Source organism: Harpia harpyja, chromosome 18, assembly GCF_026419915.1.
Source record: "Harpia harpyja isolate bHarHar1 chromosome 18, bHarHar1 primary haplotype, whole genome shotgun sequence".
Classification (NCBI taxonomy): Eukaryota; Metazoa; Chordata; class Aves; order Accipitriformes; family Accipitridae; genus Harpia; species Harpia harpyja.
Window position 1 is genome coordinate 16,598,359 of NC_068957.1, and position 21,379 is coordinate 16,619,737.

Here is a 21,379-nt window from a genome sequence, read left to right on the forward strand (position 1 = left end):
ACTTTCTTGAAAACTAATGCTTCCTACCAAAATAGCTACTTTTGTAGCAAGGAGAAGTTGCCTCATCAATACAGAAACTAAAAAAAGTTACACACTTCAAATAAAATGTGTGCAATCTGTGTTTGCATAGAAATACAAGTCAAGATGTAGACTGAGGTCTCATGAAAATGCATAATCCTGGGTTACTAGGGAAATGACAAAAAAAAAATTGTTAATAAAACTTAAGAGGACTAGGTGTGAAATTGTGCCTGTGCCTCCAACTATATGTGAAATATATAGTTGATAAGGCAGATTTGGTGGCAGTTGATGTTTAAAAAAAATCGAACTTGTCAGAGTGTTCAGGAGTATAACTATAATGTTAGGATTCTAACAATCTGTAGCCTGTCTATGGCAAGTGTTATGCTTTTCTTTCTAATATGAATCTCTCTTCAGTTTCTCGAGAGAACTTCACAGCTGGTGGTCTTTTAACTCAAGGTACAGTGACAGAGGGTGTGCCCAAAGATTCTCAGCCTTCTTTGGATTTGGCAAGTGCAACTAGTGGAGACAAAATAGTCACTGCACAGGTATTGGGAAATGGTTCTAAGTTCAATAACTGTAACATTTTCTATTACTTTAGTGTTACAGTAGAGATAATGTATTCTATGTCTGCAAAATTTCAGGAAAATGGGAAAGCAGCTGATGGCCAAACAGCAAATGAAGTACTTGGACCACAAAGACCCAGGTCTAATTCTGGAAGAGAGCTCACAGATGAGGTATTAATGAATGTGGTCTGTACATAATACGTTCTTGTGCTTGTTTTTCCAGTCTGTTGAATGAATTGGAGTAGTCACACGTCACTCCTTGTTCTCTGAACCACTACATGCTGTGAGTAGGGATGCAAGTAGGAATGATGGCATGCTGGCTTTGTCCACCTAAGCACTTTGTGGTCCCTGAGTCATATGTAGTATTAGCATTTGAAAGTGTGAGCTGTAATAGATCTGAAATGCTATGAGTTTGTGTCTGTAGCTGTGCAAACACATTACAAGATTTCAGTGTGAGGGAACACCAGCAAACTTGGCGTTTTGTCACGCATCTAAAAGGGGAAGTCAGCAATAGGAGAATGATTTTGCTAATATTAAAAAACAGTTTCTTCAGTTAATAACTTCCCTTAATCCTGATGATGTTATTGGGCTGCTGCCAGTTTTTATTTGTGTTTATCTGCGTATAGCTTTTTTAACTATTGCTGAACAGATGTATATGTTCACGAGATGTTCCAAAAAACCCTTTTCCTTTGTAGTACTAGTTAGGTTTAAATGCTTTTTCTCTGTAGGTAAAGGTTGTCTTTGACTAAATCTAAACTACAGCTGTTAGAATATCTGAAAGGGGAAGACTTCAATGTCTTTTAATTACATAATGTTTGATATTAGCATGGAACATGTCAGACAGTGACTGATGTCTAGCTGCATTTCTGATTTATGAAATTGAAGCTTGTGATGACATGTAATTGTTCATCTGCGTATAGTGGTTGATAATGTTTGTGCTAACACACTAAAGGCAATTTTAACTTAGTCTTTATAAAATAAATATTTAGTGAGCTACAGAATTTCCCATCAAGATGAATAATCTGTAAGATCAGGTGATTTCTATTTTGCTCTAGGTTTTGGAGTCTTATCAATCACCTTGATTTCACATCTTATTTTTTCCATAGGAAATTCTAGCAAGTGTGATGATAAAAAACCTTGATACAGGTGAAGAAATACCCCTGAGTTTGGCAGAGGAAAAGTTGCCAACAGGCATTAATCCCCTAACTTTGCATATCATGAGGAGGACTAAAGAATATGTCAGGTATGAATGATGATAGGTTTCAGCTCTTTGATACTGTTGCTCTCATAGTTTTTGCATACATGGAGGCTGCTCTTATGCAAGTAAAGAGCGTCCCAATACATCTGACTCATTTGAGTGCTAATTCCCAGTTCTCTGTGAACTAGGCTGTTTATTGAATTCTTTTAAGTTAACTAAAAGTTGATGATATTGCTGGAACTTGACAGGCAACTATGTCTGAAAATCCAGCTGAACTGCAGTTAGCACTTGATGTGCTAAGTGTCGTTTCTATACTGAATTAAGCGCAGTTTCTGTTCAAGTATTATGTTGTTCATGCTACCACCTCCTGCAGCTTTTTTCAGGGTTTAATTTAGTAGACTTTGGTCCTCTGAAGATCTGTTGTCATCAGTATAGCTGACTACTTTGAGGTTTTCCTGCTCTCAACAGAGCTTTAGGCCCTTCTAATGTTTAAAACTGAGTCTGTAAACTTTGATAGAAAAATACAGTTTCTTAATGATCAGGAAATGGTGTCAGTCTAGTTGTTTTTTTCAAAGGCCTAGATTTATGTGAATTTATACATCAGACAATTTTTAGGTTTTTTGCATTGCTGTATTATCACTGAAAAGCTCACTTCTGTAGAACTGTACTCTCCTGTTTCAGAATTAACCACTGTTAGTTTATTTGGTCTATGGAAAGCAAGGTATGAGAGCAAGGTGGCATGTTACCAGTTCCTAGTAATGTAATGTATTTTGTCTGCTCTTAGCTTTCAAAACATCACAGTAAGCTTAAGTTTGATATTTGTGGAAAGGAGTAATGTATCTTTGGCATCTAGAGAGTGTATACAGTTTTAGTATCAAGATGCCGAAGAATTTAAAGATCTGTTTTATTACTTGATTAACACCACATCCGTGCTTTTTTCCAATGTGTTACATGAAGGGATAAAGATGGATCCTAAAATGCAGATCTTGCTTTACTAATGTTTCATTCAATTTAGATTTGTTATGATTTTGTGTTAAACAATCACTTCTGTATTTCCTAGTAATGATGCAGCGCAGTCTGACGATGAAGACAAAATGCAGACACAGCAAACTGATTCTGATGGAGGGAGGTTAAAACAAAAAACGTAAGTTGCTGTTTCATGTCCCTACAAACAAAAGGCAGGTTTTGTTCTAAGCTGAAGCTTCTCTTCTGACTTCTGAACAGCTTACCTTTTAAGTACAAGTGATACCTGAATTTATATAAGCCCCTTGCTCTGCAGTTGAACTGAAGATTACATGACAGCTGGCAAATTAAATGCTTATTTTTAAGAAGCAGTAATGGAAAGAGATAATACTGCATTTCAAATCAAAACTATTGATTCATAATAGCAAAAAATGAGAATATGCCAGTGTTATGTGTTGAAAAAGTGCTCTTGTTTTTTAAGGACACAGCTGAAAAAGTTCCTTGGCAAATCTGTAAAGCGAGCAAAGCACCTTGCTGAAGAATACGGTGAACGTGCTGTAAATAAAGTTAAGAGTGTTCGAGACGAAGGTAAGTGACACTTTTTTTTTTTTTTAATAGGATAGTCTGTTTATCCGTGGGCTTCTGGGAATCAAAGCTGGCTGGGGGACATATACTGCTGTATTCTACCACTGTACACTCGATGTGGCTTTTTAGAGTTAAAGCTTGTAGCTTGGTAGGCATTTTGAGACTAGCGGGTTACAAGGATGAATTCTTGTAAAGTAGTAGTTGAGAGACCTTTTCAGCTAAACCGGTTGAATACTATAATCTGTTAGAAAGCTGTCTAGATATCAAAATGTAAACTTTTTTGGAAAGTTATTCCAGCAAAGGTAGAAGTGGGGGTTGTCTTCATTACTTCAATAAAATCAGATGGTTTTCTGACAACCAGTGCCACCATTAGAATTCTCATATAGCTTGAGATCCTGTTAGAAGATTTCCCAACTACAACTGAATTCTTCCCTTTGTGTTTCATCAGTGTTTCCTTCAGACAGACTTCTAGTACTGCAGTAAGCCAATCTAACCACAGCCTGAGATAAGTGCCATAGAACTGCTGCACTTAAGCATCTTGTGTTGCCACTGGCTGTTCGCCCCGGCTCTTTTGCAATTCTTATGCTTTGTGGGCAAATCACCAGGCCATTTCAGTGTATTCAGTTGGAAGAAACCAATACAATAATTTTCAGCACACATTAAACTGACAGAAATCACTTAGTGCAGGGTCTGCTCAATGCAAGACCCTGTGCAAAGAAAGGGGCAGAACAAAAATGGATAGCAGTTCTTATTTTCATTGTTCAGTGTTTGGATTCACTGCAACACAAAATTAGTCTAGATGTATTTTTAGACCTTGATGCAACAGTACTTTTGTTTTGCTTTAAGATCTTAAAATTACCTATAAAAAATTGCTAATTCAAGACTAATCTGCTACCAGAAAAGTATTGGTAAATGCTTACTAGTAGAGTAAATGTGTGCTGCAATATGTACTGTTGAATTTGTGTTCCTCTTAGTCTTCCATACAGATCAAGACGATCCCTCTTCCAGTGATGATGAAGGGATGCCGTATACAAGACCCGTTAAGTTCAAAGCAGCACATGGCTTCAAGGGACCTTATGATTTTGAACAAATTAAAGTTGTTCAGGATCTCAGTGGAGAGCATATGGTAGGTTTCAAATTTTATCTGTGGTTTTGCTGAGTCTGTTCAGCCTGAGATTCAACTTTTAGTTTTCATCTACTTGGTGACCTCCAGAATGACTGTCAGGTTTATGCTTCTTGAAGAGCAGTTTCATTCTGGAAGACAATATTCTGTCAAGAAATGAAAATTTGGCTGGCTGATGAGATCTTCAGAAAAAAAAAGAAGTCTGTAGATACTTCAGGGATTCTCCAGAGCTTTTCCTTGATGAGTTTTCGTATCAAGTGGTACTTGGTTTCTTGGTTCCTCCAATTACAAATTTAGGCTGAAATAGGCTATGTTCCACTACCAGAACTGAGCACAGAGCAGCAAGTTTGACTTACGCAGCAGCAAATAAACTAGTCTGCCTATTAGAATATGAACACAAGTATTGGTCAGAAGTACTAGACAGGTTCTGGAGGCAAAAGTGGGGAGAGATTAATGGGGTATGTAGAGCAGAATGGTAAGGAGGGGAGAGATAGGGATATGATATTTGCAGAGATGCCTGTGGAGAATAAGGCAGAAAAACTACCTATTCATCACTGTTGGAACTGTGCATGCTTCCCTGCAGTCTGAAAAACATTCTAGTATTCCTGACTTCCCAGATTCTTCTCCTGCCAGCAACTGTCTGACAACAATTGAAACAGTCTCCCATCTTTAAGTGTTAGGCTAAAGATAATGACCTACAGCAATCAGTTTGGTGACCAGAGATTTCAGGCTTGTCATCCACAACTAAAGTTTCCCACCCTACTGGTAATCCATCTGTGTTAGTTTCCGTCGTGCCAGTATTTGACTTTTTAAAACCTAGGAAATTCCCCAAAAGCATCCTGAAAGGATGCTAGGTTGGTGGAATCAAATGCCTAATAGCTGTTCATTAAATAACAGGAGGAAATGAAATACTGCTTGTCTGGTGCAGTGTTTTATTGACTACTGATTCTTCGGACTTTGCAGTGGAGAAATAATTGTTGTCTTCACAGGCTTTGCAAAATCCTTATGCCAATTCTGAATTTAACAAATAGATGTAGTACTTATTTTGGTTGCCAGAATTGATGTAACCAAGCACAATTTCTACTTTAAAAAAAAAAAAAAAAAGTGTTAGCACAGCTTGTGTAACTTCAAGTGCAGCTACAAATCAAATAGCAGGTTATAAGTCACTCAGAACCCTGGTTGGCTGACTTACTAATCCTGCCAGTTTTATGTAGAATGCTGTGGTAGTGCTGAGCTCCCTTAACTCCTCTCCTACAGTAAACTGCCCTGTGGGCTGTTTCTTTCAAACTGTTTTGTAAGTATGTTACACAATCTACCAGTCTTAACAGTTACTTTTCACTGTTTTGATCTACAATTTATTTTAGTTGTGGTATCTTGTATATGTCCTAAATCTTGTCAGTTGACATTACAGAAAGGCTTTTTGGTATGGAAAAAGGCACTTAAACAATGATCTCTTGATTTTGACAGGGTGCTGTTTGGACGATGAAATTTTCTCACTGTGGTCGATTACTTGCATCTGCGGGACAGGACAACGTAGTAAGAATATGGGTTTTAAAGAATGCTTTTGACTATTTCAATAACATGCGAATGAAGTACAACACAGAAGGTATCTTTCTATGCATTGCTCAAACTCTAAAACGCTAGAAATTCTAGTTATTTGGGAACTTAGAGTTGACCATGGTGTTTCTGCCTGTGTTCTAGGCCGTGTCTCTCCCTCCCCATCTCAAGAGAGTCTGAATTCCTCAAAGTCTGATACTGATGCAGGGGTATGTATGCTAGGTATTGGGAGTGGAAGAGGTGGGGAGGGTCACATTGTTCTGTAGTGCCAGATCTTCATTGTTGCTTTATCCAAACACACATTAAAGAGTTCTTGGCTTGTGTCTTTGAGGCATGGACAAACTGTCTTATCAATAGCCATCTTCAGTCAAATACTGTTATCCCACATGTATGGGTTGCAAGCAAGAAAGTATGTCACCAAACTTAATGCATTACAAAATCTGCAGAGCTTTGTTGTGGCCTTCTGCCAGAGTAGATTTCTGAGTGAAATGCTAAAGGAGAAAAAACCTACATTGTTGAATTTCCTGTCTTAGTGTTTTGCCTCGGAGCATTACTTATGGTTAACATCTGACTTGATGCTGTCTTTTCTGAGGAAGGTCAAACTGAACAATGGGATACTCAGAAGCATAATAAAACTTCATGTATTCAAATTTTTCAAATCCATGTAGAATAAAATGGAACATGACTGACGAAAATTAAGACACTCTTGCCTGTAGAGTGTTCAGATACTTTAGTAAACTTGCCATTAAAATCAATGTATTTAAGGTGGAGTTTTTTCTATTTTTGGTTTCCAGTAGTGTAAGAAACAAATGACAAAATCATGGTTTAAGCAAAGATTTTAGCAGTAGCATTATTTAATGTGCCCTGTTTTGGTGGGGGCGGGAGGTGGGGGCAGCCCAGGAATCTTTCTTTACCTCAGGTAAATGAATAGGCTTGCTTAGCCACACACACCAGGGATGTTGTTTTGAGTGGTTTTTTTGCTGGAGAGGTTTTATATAGGAACTTCTAGGGTTTTTTTTTATTTTGTACCTGTTTGTTCTGAAAGGGTCTTTTATGAGGAAGTTACCATTCTTGATGTGCACTAGAAACATGGAAACTTTAACTCACAGTTTATATTCTAAATTGGAATGCAGTTTTCAAGGTCGATACACATTGTTCCAAAAGCTTATCTTCAGATGTTTGCTTAAATTGCTGTCAAGCTTATCCCACTGAATAAATGCTGTATGGATGGAAAAAGTAAAGCTGCTTGATTTTGGAATTTCAAGATAATGTTTTACAGCCCATTGTACTTGAAATTTACTTTGGTTGTTTATTAGTGCAGTGTAGCTTATTTTAAAGTCATAAGAGTTGTTCTTCAAACTGTTATTGGCCCTGTACTTTTTGTAAGCGGTATTTGCTTTATTGTAATTTTTCCAGCTAACATTTTGTAACATGTTTCTATACATTTCTCTGATAGATTTGCAGTGGAGTTGATGAAGACCCGGATGATAAAAATGCCCCGTTTCGTCAACGACCGTTTTGCAAATACAAAGGGCATACAGCAGATCTTCTTGATCTTTCCTGGTCTAAAGTAAGGCAGCGTAATACAGACTACACAGTTCTCCTGTGTTTTCATTGTTTTATTTTGTTAATTGCCATTGGAACCATACATCTAAACAATTTGAAACAATCACTGAAGTTAAGAGAAGAGGTTTGTAGAGACAACACTTATTCCAGCCAAAATAGTTGGTATAAAATGACCAAACTTCTTGGGCTTGTCTAATTAAAAGTCATCTTAAAGAAAAAAAAAAATCAAACTAATAACAATTACAATTGTGTATTCAATAGTGAAGTTAAATTGTTTACAGTTGGAGGAATTTCCATTGAGCTGTATGATTTCTGATTTATGGTGTTATCACTTTTCTTGTCTTCAGTATGCTTCACTCTTTTTGCAAAGTGTACAGATTCTAAAGTTGCTGAATATATACATATATCTTAAAATTAGAGAATTGGCTTGTGCTTAACTTTCAAAATGCTTCACATAAAGCTTATTCAATTAATTCTCCACATTGGAATACAGTTGTAATTTTAAGAATGCAGTCTAGCTGAAGGATCTTAGGCAGGAGAGACTCTCACCCCTTCTCTGAAGCCTGTTGTGCTGTTTCTTCTCTGAATACTTTAACTACTTTCCAAGTACTCATTTCCATTGAGATTATTCCAGAAAATTTTCTGTGACTAAGCATCATTATACTGGTCTTAAGGAAAGCACCAATCAGTAATGATAATTTGGATAAAACATTTTATCCGCAAGGATAAAATGTTGCATTTCATGGCAACAGAGAAATTGGTAAGGCTTTACCAATCAGATTGCTTCTGTATTTTTCTGTTACTTTTGTGTCTGTTAATAACCATGGAATTCTCTTGTTTCACAGAATTACTTCTTGCTTTCTTCTTCCATGGACAAAACTGTCAGATTATGGCACATATCAAGAAGAGAATGTCTTTGCTGTTTCCAGCATATAGACTTTGTCACTGCTATAGCATTCCATCCAAGGGTAAGTGTATTGCCCTCTCTCTTCTAGAGAGGCAGAATTTAAAATTACAAGAGTCCTTCCCCTTTATTTTCAATTAAAAAAAAAATAATTGAATAATAGAGTTTGTGCACTTTAAAAATATCCCTATTGGATAATATTCTGGAGCTTGTAAGTGTTCATCTTCACTAAACTTCGCCAGGAGTGTCCATGTGGTTTAACCATTTGTAGGCATGATGTGGGAAGTTAATTTTCTATTGGCTATAACATCAAAGCTGGTATAGTTTTGTGTAACTTTATGAAAAGTCAGAATTTCCAATGGGGGATGTTGCGATTAAATATTAGTGGGGAAAAAAATCATAATGAAATTGAACAGATTGTCCAGAGGCCACAGAATGCTTGGGAATGTTTAAAACTTGACAGGTTATAACCCTCTACAGCCTGATCAAACTTTTGAGGCTGTCCTTGCTGTGAGCAGGGGAGGTGGACCAGAGACCTCCAGGGACCCCTTCCAACCTATCTTATTTTATGATTTTTCTTTTAAAAAATATGGTAATAAAGCTTCCTAATATTAATAAAACTTAAGTAGAGGAAGAGTGTTTTTCAGTGTTCCCTGAATATACACAACCGGTAGATGTATCAGGAACTCTGAAAGGAGCTTTTAACTCCTGGAAAGGTTAGTATTTTTCTAACTTATGTTGAGAGGGTAAAAGGTAACTGTGTTAACAGTGAACAATTTTCTAACTTGAGGTATTGTTGTGGTTTAAGCCCAGCCAGCAACTAAGCACCACGCAGCCGCTCACTCACTTCCCCCCACCCAGTGGGATGGGGGAGAGAATTGAAAGGAAGAAGGTGAAACTTGTGAGCTGAGATAAGAACAGTTTAAATAGGACAGAAAGGAAGAAACTAATAATGATAATAATAACAATAATAAAATGACAATAATAATAAAAGGATTGGAATATACAAAACGAGTGATGCACAGTGCAATTGTTCACCACCACTTGCTGACCGATGCCCAGTTAGTTCCCAAGCAGTGACCCCCCCCCCCCCCCCAGGCCAACTCCCCCCCAGTTTATATGCTAGGCATGATGTCACATGGTATGGAATATTCCTTTGGCCAGTTTCAGTCAGCCGTCCTGGCTGTGTCCCCTCCCAACTTCTTGTGTTCCTCCAGGCTTCTTGCTGGCTGGGCGTGAGAAGCTGAAAAACCCTTGACTGAGTATAAATGCTACTTAGCAACAACTGAAAACATCAGCGTGTTATCAACATTCTTCTACTAAATCCAAAACATAACACTATACCAGCTACTAGAAAGAAAATTAACTCTATCCCAGCCAAAACCAGGACAGGTATACACACTGCATATGTGTAATCTTGTCAAAAATCTGTAAGAAACTGGATCTCCATTTACCAGTAATTTTAACATGGTCTTTCAGCCTTCTTAAACATTATGATCAACTCAGATGAGAGCTCTTATTTGGGAGGTTCTGGAGGGAAGCTGTTTGGAAATGGGACGGGAAGGTTTTAAGGAAATCAGGGCATCCTCATAGCACAAGCGGTGATTAATGTAGTGTGTCCTCTCAGGATGACAGGTACTTCTTAAGTGGTTCATTGGATGGGAAACTCCGACTCTGGAACATTCCTGACAAAAAAGTGGCATTATGGAATGAAGTAGATGGGCAGACAAAATTGATTACAGCTGCCAACTTCTGTCAGAATGGCAAATATGCTGTCATAGGCACATATGATGGAAGATGCATCTTCTATGACACAGAGGTAAAAACTTTTTCAGGCTATGTATTTTTTTTATGTTAAATAACAAATAGATTTAGAAGTCATGCTTATTTAAATATCAAGAAACAAACCTATTAGAACTTGAAACAAAATAAAGTTTTTTCACAATTATTTCAAATCAGGGTACATTTTAATATCTTTTCAGCACTTGAAGTACCATACACAAATACATGTGCGTTCTACCAGAGGCCGAAATAGAGTTGGAAGAAAAATTACTGGCATTGAACCCTTGCCTGGAGAAAATAAGGTACTGTCTTTCAGTGCAACTTTGGCTCAGTACTGGAGTCTGATGTTTATATCTAGCACTTAGTAAGTTTGTGCTAAGTCTTGTTTGTAGTCACTGACTTAAATCAGAAGTCTTTTAACACTACTAAAATGAACACTAGTCTTTGATTGCTAATACAGTACTAAATAGTGGTAAAATAGAATTTTTTTTTAAATGACATTACGCTCTGATTAATGCAAAGGTGAGAAAATGCTTACAGATGGCTTTCAGTGAAAACTTCTTTGGCATAACTAACTTCTCTCGAATTTAATATTCATTTAGAAATGTACTTTATGCAGAAGCTGAAAAATGCTGAAAGCTCAAAAGCTGTTATCCAAACAAGTGTACTCTGTTCTTCAGAATCAGTCCTTTTGTTTAGCTTCAGTCTAAACTGAAATCTTATGTTGTGAAAGGGTCAAATTCTCATCAAGCAAAGAAAGTGCTGTTGAATATTAAAGTGATAATCTAAAGCTGGAGAGTTTCTCACTTGTATATAAAGTTTCAGGGGTGATGTGGGGTGAACAACTGGCTCTATTAGAGTAGTAGATCACCAGCTGTTATCACCTATATTGTACTCTTATCAATGACAGAAATTACTTAATTCCAAAGACATGCAGAAGATTCAGAAATCAATAGTGCCTTTGGGTTTGCATCAGATGCTGTGTGTTGGCATGTTAGATGATGTAGTAAAACACAGCTCAGCAAGAACTCTTTTGAAAACAAATAGGAAGTTCTGTAATCGGATGGTGTTCCAAGAGTTGTCACAACTTTGTTGCATAAATTATTGGATAAGTAGGGGTTGGTATTTGTTTGGCTACTCTGCTATATCCTTTTCCTAGTATCATCTTGAGACTTATTGCTAACCTACAGTCTGCTCTGGTTCTAAGGTACCATGAAAGGGCTAATCAGCTGAATGCCCTTATGCATTTTGACAACCCTTTCATAGACTTCTCTGTTCCTTATAAGTACATTTAAGCTTCTGATCTGAAAAATGTGGAAGGGAAGCAAACTCACATCAACCAAGAAAAGCCCAGTTTGTTTACATAGCAGATAATGGCTTCTGATCTGTGCTTCATGACTGATAGGTCATGACTCCAGAAATTTACCTCACCAGAATAGCTGCTCTGCTCTATTATTGTGGAATGTGTTCCAAAATACTCTTTGCAAATTGATGACTGTTCTTTGGCCCTACATTTTACTTCAGTAAATACAGCTGTTCTGGTTCAGACCAGTCAGGATGATCTTGATGGTGAAGTTGTGTTCTGTCCATTGATAGAAGATGGGAGAGAAAAATGTCATTGTCCTAGATCTTGTTCTGCTTCTTTGGGTGTATTCTTTGTCTGTGTCACTTTTTTTAATCAAAAGGACTGGAATTCTGACTGTTTGAATGAACTCTGTTGCTCCTTCTTGGACATGCTAATGGTTTCCACTCCTAAATTTTATTTATTTATTTTCTAGATACTAGTGACATCAAATGATTCCAGAATCAGATTGTATGACCTAAGAGATCTGTCTTTATCGATGAAATACAAAGGTTATGTCAACAGCAGCAGCCAAATCAAAGCCAGCTTTAGGTAAGACAGTATTATAACAATGGAGTTGTTGGATTTGGGAAATGCTGTGGCTGAAGGACAGAGGCTTTTGTTTAAATAATCTGTTTGCCTTGGTATGAAGCTGAGCCTTTGAAATGTTACTTGGCTCAGAATACAAAGGTAACTAAAGGCTCTGGTCAAGAATGACAAAGCTGCCTATGAGCAGGGAGCTTCTGTGAATGAGTGAATCCTTTTGTATTGACAGTACGATGCATGTTCATTACTATTGCTGTAAATGCAGGAACTGTGCTAGAACTGGTGGGGCTGGGACACCACATCTTTTCTCTCCTCTGTGATAAATAGGTTTTATTTCCTTAATTTCGTCAGGTATTGTTGCAGATGTGTTGGTTACCCAACTGTTGCCCAAGGCTGTTGGTCACTGCCTGTGTATCATCACTGTCAGGAAACAGCCGGCAAATCTGAGTTGGAATTCTTTTTTCTTCTTTTTCTGTGCTGGCCTAAGATGCTTTTCTGAGTTTGAGTATATTACTGTGACTGCCATGGAAATACTGGTTTTTAAGGTAGTAAAAGAGATGGAGTAGTATTTGTTCTATTCCCTCTTTGAGTGTTGCAGAAGCTGAAGGGAAAAAACATTTGGGTATCTGTTTAATCTGGATGTTTGAGTGGAGGAGGGCGGCAGTGCTTAAGGAATAATGCCAAGTTTAATCTTGATTGTCAGCTGTTGGCCTTGGTCAGCCTTAAAGATCGTTTCACAGTATTTCACAGCATGGTTGAGGTTGGAAGGGACCTCTGGAGGTCATCTTGTGCAGCCTCCCTGCTCAAGATTTAATTTCCCAAATTAAGTCATTTCTACTTACAGGGCCATAGCATAGTTAGTGTTAGATTTTAGATATGTGGCATACTCATGCAGTAGGTAAAATAAAAGTAAATATTTGAGTTGGATTTGCAGGTACTGTTTTGTCTCTGTCAGTGTGTATTATATAGTCACATGGTTACAATCTCGTTGAGTGTCTTTTATCTTCTATCTGTGTGGGGGTTTTTTTGTCCATGATTATATTGTAAACAATTCCTGTTACACAGTCTCAGATGTTCACACAGGTTCCAGACTCAGAGGCAAATTGCACTTAAAGTTTATGCCATTTTCTTGTTGCTGATTATAGCTGTCAGATTAACCCTCTTCTGTGTCAGAAGATGCAGGAGAACAGCTGCTGTGTGCTATTCATAAGAACTATTTTTTCTTCCAGAGGGAGAGCATCAGGAAGCTTGCATGCACATTCATTTAAGAACTGTGTACTTTTTTTGAGCTGCAGTCATGAAAATAAAGGATCAGTTTGAACTGTGAACTTAGCCTGATTGCACTTGTAAAGCTGCAGGTCATCTGGAGGGCTACTGTAATGGTAGTTTGAACAGCTAAGAAAAGTAATGTTTTTCCTTCTTTGAATCTTTAGCCATGACTTTACCTACATTGTAAGTGGTTCAGAAGACAAATATGTTTATATTTGGAGTACATACCATGACTTGAGCAAGTTTACATCTGTAAGAAGAGACCGTAATGACTTCTGGGAAGGCATTAAAGGTAAAATTCAACTTGTGATCTTTGTTTTATCAAAGCTTGTATGATTTCAAAAGTTAAATATTTTTATCATCTAGTTCTTTATTTGCTCAGCAATGCTGTTCATGTAGTTTGAACAAATTGTTAGCAATATGCATTGTAATTGGTGGATTTTCAATAAGTGAACTGTCAGAAAACCTTGTCCACAGGAAACTCTCTACAGATGCATAATTGGGATGGCAAGAGACAGAGTAGCTAAGGGTTTTTGTCCAGCTTCAGTAAGAGATTCTGAATGAATGTAATGTTTTGCTGGCAGAACTTGATTGTGTAAGTGTAGAAATTAAAATAATTATCAATCCTTAGATCCTTTATAGAAAAGTGACTTTGAAAACAAATGCAAGCTTTTTTCTTTCATGGCAAGATTAAAAAAAAAAAAAAAAGAAAGAAAAAAAAGCAACTCTTTTATCTCCTCCACACATACGCAGTTTTGGGGAAATGTTTGGGCCATGTTTATATCAAACATGTTGGAGCTCTTGCCAGTTAGTTTTGGGCACTTCCAGGAACTTCGGAGATCCCTAAGCTTATAAAACAATGACAAATGCTCCTTGAATGATGAGCTTACCTGGTGCCACTAGCACTGAGGTTCTTGGATATTTACTAAAATATTTATGCCTGCTATTCTTGTAAAATTAACAATTCCTTGAAACAAGGTAATCAAAATTGGATTGTTTTTCTGAAGCACACAATGCAGTGGTCACATCTGCGATTTTTGCTCCCAATCCTGGTTTGATGGTGTCACTGGAAACTTCTGAAAAGCAAGAAGCTGAAAGTAAGGGAGAAGATTCTGAAACATCAGATACCATACCCTCTGGTAGGTGTTTAAGATGAGCCCTGCTTAATACCATGGTATGAGGAGGAAAAGATTATGAAGAATACTTTCAATTTGGGAGGAGGGTTTTTTGAGAAGAAAAGTCCTTACAGTGGCATGGATATATATTCCTACCTTAGCAGTTGAACATTTTAGCATCTGTTGCATTCTTAAAACCTGAGAGAATGTGAAGCGAGGGTCATAGCTGTTGTCCTGTGTAGTTTAGGATTACTCTTTTTACACTTGAGCTGTTAGGAGGTAGAGCTGTACCAACATATAATGAAAAAGTCCCTTTCCTAGCAATGCAGATGTTTCTTGAAGTATTGGCTAGATAACAGGAATGTGATAGAGGAAGAAGGGTGTCGCAGTGATAGCTTATCTTTCAATAAGAGCTTGATTTTTATATATATTTTTTTTTTTTTAATGAACTAACAGTTTATTCTCTTTCCTTATCAAGGAGCTTTGAAGACAGATCACACAGAAGTGCTTTTATCTGCTGACTTTACTGGAGCAATCAAAGTCTTCATTAACAAAAAGAAATATGTATCTTAGTTGTTTTGCAACTGACAGCATAAAGCTATGGTACTGTGGGATTAAAATTCCATAAATAATGCGGGCAAAAGTGAAGTATCTAATATAATAATGTTACAGGCTGATTTATTTTTTAAATCTTTATTTTAAGGCTACTCAAATATTGGAACCTTGGAAAGCAGTGTCTACCTATTAACACCTGGGCTTGTAGAATAGAAAGGAATGTGTAAGAATAATCCTGCCAAACATTAGACTCTAAACTTTCTATGAACAGTTGTTTTGCAACATAATTGTGAACCTGCACAGGTTTCTGCACGAAAACGTATTCACACATGTGTGTGCCTTTTGGTTACATGCACTAATTTGAACATATATCAAAAGGATTTTAGTGCTGCTTCTGGCCACTAGATGTCAGGAATGGGGACGGGAAGGGAAGGTTGGAGGTATGTCTGGAAAAATGCTGAATGATCTAGTCTGATCTTTGCACAAAATTCCATTTGAGAGAGATCTTGAATTTGTAGTAGCTAATGTTCAGAATTTTAAGTTATGCAAGTTTTTGATGAGTCAGCAATCATGTGTAAATGTTTTTATAAATTTCTCAACTTCAGGACGTGAAAATTTTTTTGTTGTCTTTTAATTGTTGTGGACTTTAGATTCCTTTCTTATATATAATTTTTTTGCACACTGGAGCACAATACTTGTGTAAAGAATTCTCTCATTCCTTGTTCACGGGCACCAGGATATATTCACCTTCCAGATAAAATTAAGCTGCATTAGAAAGTTCTTATATTTTACAACTATGTAAAATAAACTGTTTACATTTTTTAAGCATTGTAGCTTAAAATTTTAAGTTCTTCTTGTTTGTTTAGTGCCACTGAATTTTGAAAGTCTTTGTAAATATTCATATAAAACACCTATGAAGTAACATTCTGGGCATCATAACCCATGAAATGTTATTGATGGTCAAGTGTTTCAGAGAACAGATGTATCATTAAACTTGGTCACACACTTGGAAATTGTTGCTTCTTTTCCATTTTGATTCATAAATTTGCCTTTTGTCTTAAGTAGTTTTGACATGTTTCTTGGATCATTGATCTTGCGTGCACTTGTTAACTTTTGAGTTCTACTTTTCCTGATCTTGTCACTTTTTTGATGACAGCTTGCTTTCTGAAGTAATAGGGAATGGAGTACTGCAACTGGATATTAAGCAGAATTAAGAGTAGTTATATGATAGTTTAGTGTGAGGAGGAGACTTCAAAAGTGTGTAAAGAATCCTCTCCTTCCCATTAGTGGAAGACTGAAGGCATGGAAAGGCAGGAAATGAGTCTCACTCTTCTTCTAATTCTTTTTTACTTAGGTGAATTTGACCATGACTTAGTGTAAAATTGTCTTGAATAAGAAAGGCAGTTGCAAGGGGTATATCATCAGACAAAATAAATACAAAAATGGTACACGCTATATAAAATTATTTTCAGTTGACACAGTTGGAGTAAGTTTGACTCTCAGATTTGAAAATACCTGTATAGATGAGACAAGCTGAACTCTCTCAAGACTTTTTGTTACTTTGAGCTCCACTGAATTGACGGAAGTGAGGAGATGGCACAAGAAGACATATGGTTTGTGACTCCAAAAATGAGTTTCTGTAATAGGTTATATATGTAGAAGACTGTAATTGACTGTGATTCCCGTGAGCTGATCACAGACACTTCTGGAGTTTGCTATAGATATTCTACGTATTTAGTGACAAATGCAAGCTAAGAAGCTGCTTTGTGCAGTACGAACACCATCACTTTGCTTACAGGTGCCTTCTCTCTAGTGTCTTGGCACATATGGCCGTCCCGTCTCTGGAACTAGAAGCCCAGTCTGGAGAAAGAGGTGTATGGGCTTTGCATTGGTTTTTTGGGGGTATGCTTATTTTTTTAGGTCTGCTGCTGTGCCATTCCCGCTTTCCCTATATTATAGTTAAAACAGGAATTGCAAAAATTAGTAATGAGTAACAGGAGGAGGGAGCATTTATTAGCTGGGAAGAAATACAAATAAAAGGATGGGTCCAAGCCCAGATTTTCAGAGTTACTGAAGACCTGGCTCCCGTCAACATACAGTATTTGATGTAGATTTGGAACTAAGTGGGCTTCAGGAGGGATCCTGTAATGTTAATGACATGCATCTTGGCAGGTTGTTTTAAACGTTCTACACAAAAAGTCTCCTCTGTAACCTCTTAATCTGAATGTTTTGGATTTTTTTTAAGTTTTAAACATGACTGCTTTGGAGACCTAAGCTGAAATGGTAGTTTCGCCTTGTAGCTGCCAGGAGCTCTAGTAAGGTGTTGTGTTGGACCTGTTAAGTACTCAGGTGATCATAAAAAAGGTTGTTGTTGTTCATTATCCAGGATCTTGTGCAGGCAGTAAACAAAGCTGATCTTGAGGAAGATGTTTGACTTCCATTTATCTTGATGTTTAGCTTCTAATGCTCACAGTTCTGGTGCTCCTCTGCGGTGATCTAATATTCTCTATGCTTTTTCGCCAGTTGAACTGTTGCACATTTTTAATGGTTCGGAAATCAGTGCCTTTTTCCCTCTCCTTCCAAAAGTTGCATCACTTAAGTGGTATTCCAGTCAGAGTGGTGCTGCATCTGGTCTAATCTTGTCCACTACTGGGTCTTAAGGCTTGTCTGGTACCTTACACAGCTGGGTTCTGCTTTTGTCTAGAGCATCCAAGTTCTCCTTGCAGGTAAATGTTAAGTTGCAGGTAAATGTCAGTTACTCTGCTGAGCCTGTTTTGTTCAGTCAAGTGCCTTCACTGTATGTACATCAGGTTGTGCCCTTGCACTGGGAAGTGGTGTTCCCTCGAGCAGAAGCAAAGCATGGGTGGAAGTCTGTTAAAATAAAACACTTCCCTTTGTGCTGGGGGATTCCTTTCTGGACTGCTTCTTCCAAGGGCCTACTTAACCTTTTGTTCTTTAACAGAAGTTGTTGACATCCATGTAATCAAAATTCTGCTTACAGAATATGGTTGAGAATTCTCAGGAGGCAGAGGCGAGGAATTGCCATTGTACAGGACCTTGATGCAGGAGATAAAATGAGCTGACTGGAGTGTTGTAGATCACTTGAACTCTTCCCTTCAACACCTAATTTCTACTGTAACTGGTTCTTGTCAGCTTGTTCTGGCAGCAAGCAGCTATGAATAGAAACAAAGCTGTTTCTCTGCTACCTTTGTCTCACTACTGGGCACCAAGCCCAGTGCATGTGCAGAGGACAAAAACAACAGTTCAAGTAGATGAACAATGCTAAAATTTGATCTTTAAATGCTGCACAAGTCATGTTTTCTCAAGTTAAAAAGGGTGGGGGTATTTGTTTCTTTTGGTTGGTAACATTTTTTGGTTTTTTAACTGAAAGCAATGCTGAACTCAGCCACTGACATGATGCTAACACTATTAAATATAAGAATATTAGCCATAGACAAGGCAGAATTGATTCATCAGGCACAGGGAAAGCTGCTGTATGCTTTTTTTTGCCTGCCATTAGCAATTTGCTGCACATGTGTTCAGGAAAATGTTGGAAACTGGCCACTCTTCAAACTTGACTCAGAATGAACTTGTGAGTGTAAGTGAATGCTAAGCTGCTATCTTCTGAAGCAAACTTGCATGCTGCTTTTTACTGGAATATCAAGCAATGCAATATTTGTATTTTGTCAATGTCTGTTTTCTATGTGTTTTTTCTCTCTAGTTATATATATGATAGATTATGTTGTTTGTTTGAGAACTGCATATAAGCACATTGCTTCATTTTGTGAGTGTGGGAACAAACTGGAAGGCTGTAGGGAACTGTTGACTAGTTCTGAGGACATGGTACTGGAGTCGTGATTCCAGGTTCTTTATGCTAATGGCTATAGCTGCTACTTCTGCTTTCCTAGTATTTTGCTAATAGTGTTGGCCTGCTGCCAAGATGCTGCAGAGGCTTTTTAGTTCACATGATTAGAAACTGGTCATTTCTTCTTGTATGTGCTTCAGTGACAGTGCTTCAGGCTTCTGTGTGGAAATCTGATCAGAACATAATGCTAAGTAAATGGAGCACGAAAAACTAGTGAAGCCAAATGCTACGTACAAAAGAACAGACAAAAGGCCATTCAGAAAAGGACCTGAGTACTTGTTTAAGCCTGTGGGTAAATTTTTCTTCAACAGCAGTAAGTGAAGAGCATATGCTTAGGGGTGTGCAAATAAATTTTTGCTTCCAGTAACTGCAACTCCTTTGACTTTTGTAGGGTTCATGCATAAATTTAAGCATACCCTTAAGTACCCTTCTGAATAAAGGCTGTCATTATATTATGGCGATTATCAGAACAGCTTGTTACAGAATCACACAATACTCAAGGTTCAGGGAGACCTCTGGAGCTCAACGCCCCCCCTGCTCAATTGGGGCAGAGCAAGTTGCACAGGACCATGTGCAGTTGGGCTTTTAATGTCTCCAGGGGTGGACACTCCACAGTTGTTGCCCTAGGTAACCTGTCCCAGTGTTTGACTAGCCTCACAGCAAGTGTTTTCTTGTCGTGTCTCATTCTTTTTCTACTTACTTCCTCTGGTTGTATATCTAAATGTTCCAATGCTATTTTTGTATTTTTAGTCCTACTGGGCTTTGCTTAGGTGAATTTGTGTTTAAGTTGCTCAGTTCTTCAACAGGCTCTGTTCTTATGGACATAACTGCTAAATTGTCTGATACAAAGCTGGGATCAGTGTTGATCAGTGTCTTTAACAGTCACTTCATTTTCATCTCTGGCTTTTCAGTGTTTTTAGCCTCAAGACTTAGCTTCATGGAAATCTCTGAAAGGCCTTGTGCAGTATTTTCTCAAACTCAGCACTGCTGGAGCTTCCTCTAAACTGTTGTCAGTTAAAGGGCTCAACAGTTGGAGGCCTCGTTAACTGTTACAGTATGTACTTGCTCAGGAAAAACTCTTCTAAAACTTATTACAAATTCAGCAAGTTCTTACTGAGGTCACACTTCTTGCAAGATGTTATAGATACTCGGAATTACATTATCCACAGCGCTACTCAGATTGTACTTGGATTTGCTTTGGGAAAATTTGTGAAAGGTGGGTTTTAAGACTGCAGTGGAGTTGGTTTTCCCCAGATTACATGGTGAGCTGGTAGGTTTTATGCTTGTACCCATGGTGATGTTTTTTCTAGTACTAGAGGTGAGCACAGTGTCAAACACGTTCTGTATTTCCCCGGTATGCGTGCTACAGCTGCTAGGGTTGTCTGAGAAGGACATAGACTCCTCCAAAAATGCATAATATTTCTCTAGTTCTGTCATCCGTCACAGGTGTAGGTAAGATTCTTCTTACTTGCCACGAAATATGTTAGTATATTCCCAGTTATTATTTGGCACCTACTTTTAATTTCTTCTGTGACAGAAACAAGTAATAATTGATGAGTGAATGTGTGCATTTACTTAAATTTAAATTTGTTTTTCTTTTTTCTCATTGTAAACTGCTGGGTATTTGTGTTTAAAGTAGTCAAGCTTGGAAAAAATGTGATTTCAAATGGGAAATAGGCTAATTCAGAAACAGACCTTAAAGACCTCTTGTACTTTGAAGAAAGAAAACCTGTAAGGAACACTTCCTGTCAAATATTGCTGAGCATTCTAAAAATCAGTAAGATTAGATGGGCTTTTTTCTTAATTCTAAAGATATGGCAGCTGATAGGAGGACATGCTTTTGGATCTCGTTTTGATAGACAAAACTAATCAGGCACTGGACTGGAAGTTATGAGGAGCAATGATCATGGCCTGAATAGATTTATTGTGGAACAGCCAGTAACCTTGACAGCTAATACTTTAAAAATGGGTACTCTGCTTAAGCTGAGGAAAACTATAAAGAAAATTGATCGTGGGGATGAAGTTGTTATCAAAATGGAATCTTTGCTCAGTTCTTTCCAGCCATTGCTTCTGTCTGCTGTCTGGGTGCCTCTGCTCATTTGGACCTCTCCTGATATCCAAATGCTATTCTTAAACCAGAAAAGCTTTTTCAAAAAAACCATTTTTTATTTTTGGTGCACCTTGGTGTTGCCTGTAAGCGTAAAAAAATTTCTGTGGCATAGAATACAGTCTGAAGAGGGCAGCCACACAACATGCTGGGCTAATTCAAAGCACTGAACAAAACAGACCCAGACAACAGGCTGGCGTTGTTCTATTCCATCATTCTGTTTTGAACCCAGATGTTTTTATGGCAAAAGACCATTAACCTTTGGCTCCAGTGCCAACACAGGAAATTCTTACAAGGCTTTCAGAATCCAGGTAGCATTTG

At 37.7% G+C, this 21,379-nt stretch overlaps 1 protein-coding gene across 3 annotated transcripts in view; it reads left to right on the top strand.

Annotated features, from left to right (window-relative positions):
• WDR44 (WD repeat domain 44) overlaps window positions 1-16,099 on the top strand; it is a 28,861-nt gene extending 12,762 nt beyond the window's left edge. For 2 of the 3 annotated variants that reach the window (XM_052813505.1, XM_052813507.1), the window contains 16 exons: window positions 433-563; window positions 660-752; window positions 1,688-1,824; window positions 2,840-2,923; window positions 3,224-3,330; window positions 4,302-4,453; window positions 5,918-6,056; window positions 6,152-6,216; window positions 7,464-7,577; window positions 8,419-8,541; window positions 10,105-10,296; window positions 10,460-10,561; window positions 12,038-12,153; window positions 13,581-13,708; window positions 14,424-14,555; window positions 15,010-16,099. In XM_052813505.1, coding sequence (XP_052669465.1) covers window positions 433-563; window positions 660-752; window positions 1,688-1,824; window positions 2,840-2,923; window positions 3,224-3,330; window positions 4,302-4,453; window positions 5,918-6,056; window positions 6,152-6,216; window positions 7,464-7,577; window positions 8,419-8,541; window positions 10,105-10,296; window positions 10,460-10,561; window positions 12,038-12,153; window positions 13,581-13,708; window positions 14,424-14,555; window positions 15,010-15,104 — 1,910 coding nt within the window. In that variant the 3' untranslated portion in view covers window positions 15,105-16,099. The remainder of the gene's footprint in view (window positions 1-432; window positions 564-659; window positions 753-1,687; window positions 1,825-2,839; window positions 2,924-3,223; window positions 3,331-4,301; window positions 4,454-5,917; window positions 6,057-6,151; window positions 6,217-7,463; window positions 7,578-8,418; window positions 8,542-10,104; window positions 10,297-10,459; window positions 10,562-12,037; window positions 12,154-13,580; window positions 13,709-14,423; window positions 14,556-15,009) is intronic. The other variant, XM_052813506.1, reaches the window with a different exon arrangement.
• The last annotated feature ends 5,280 nt before the right edge of the window (window positions 16,100-21,379 follow it).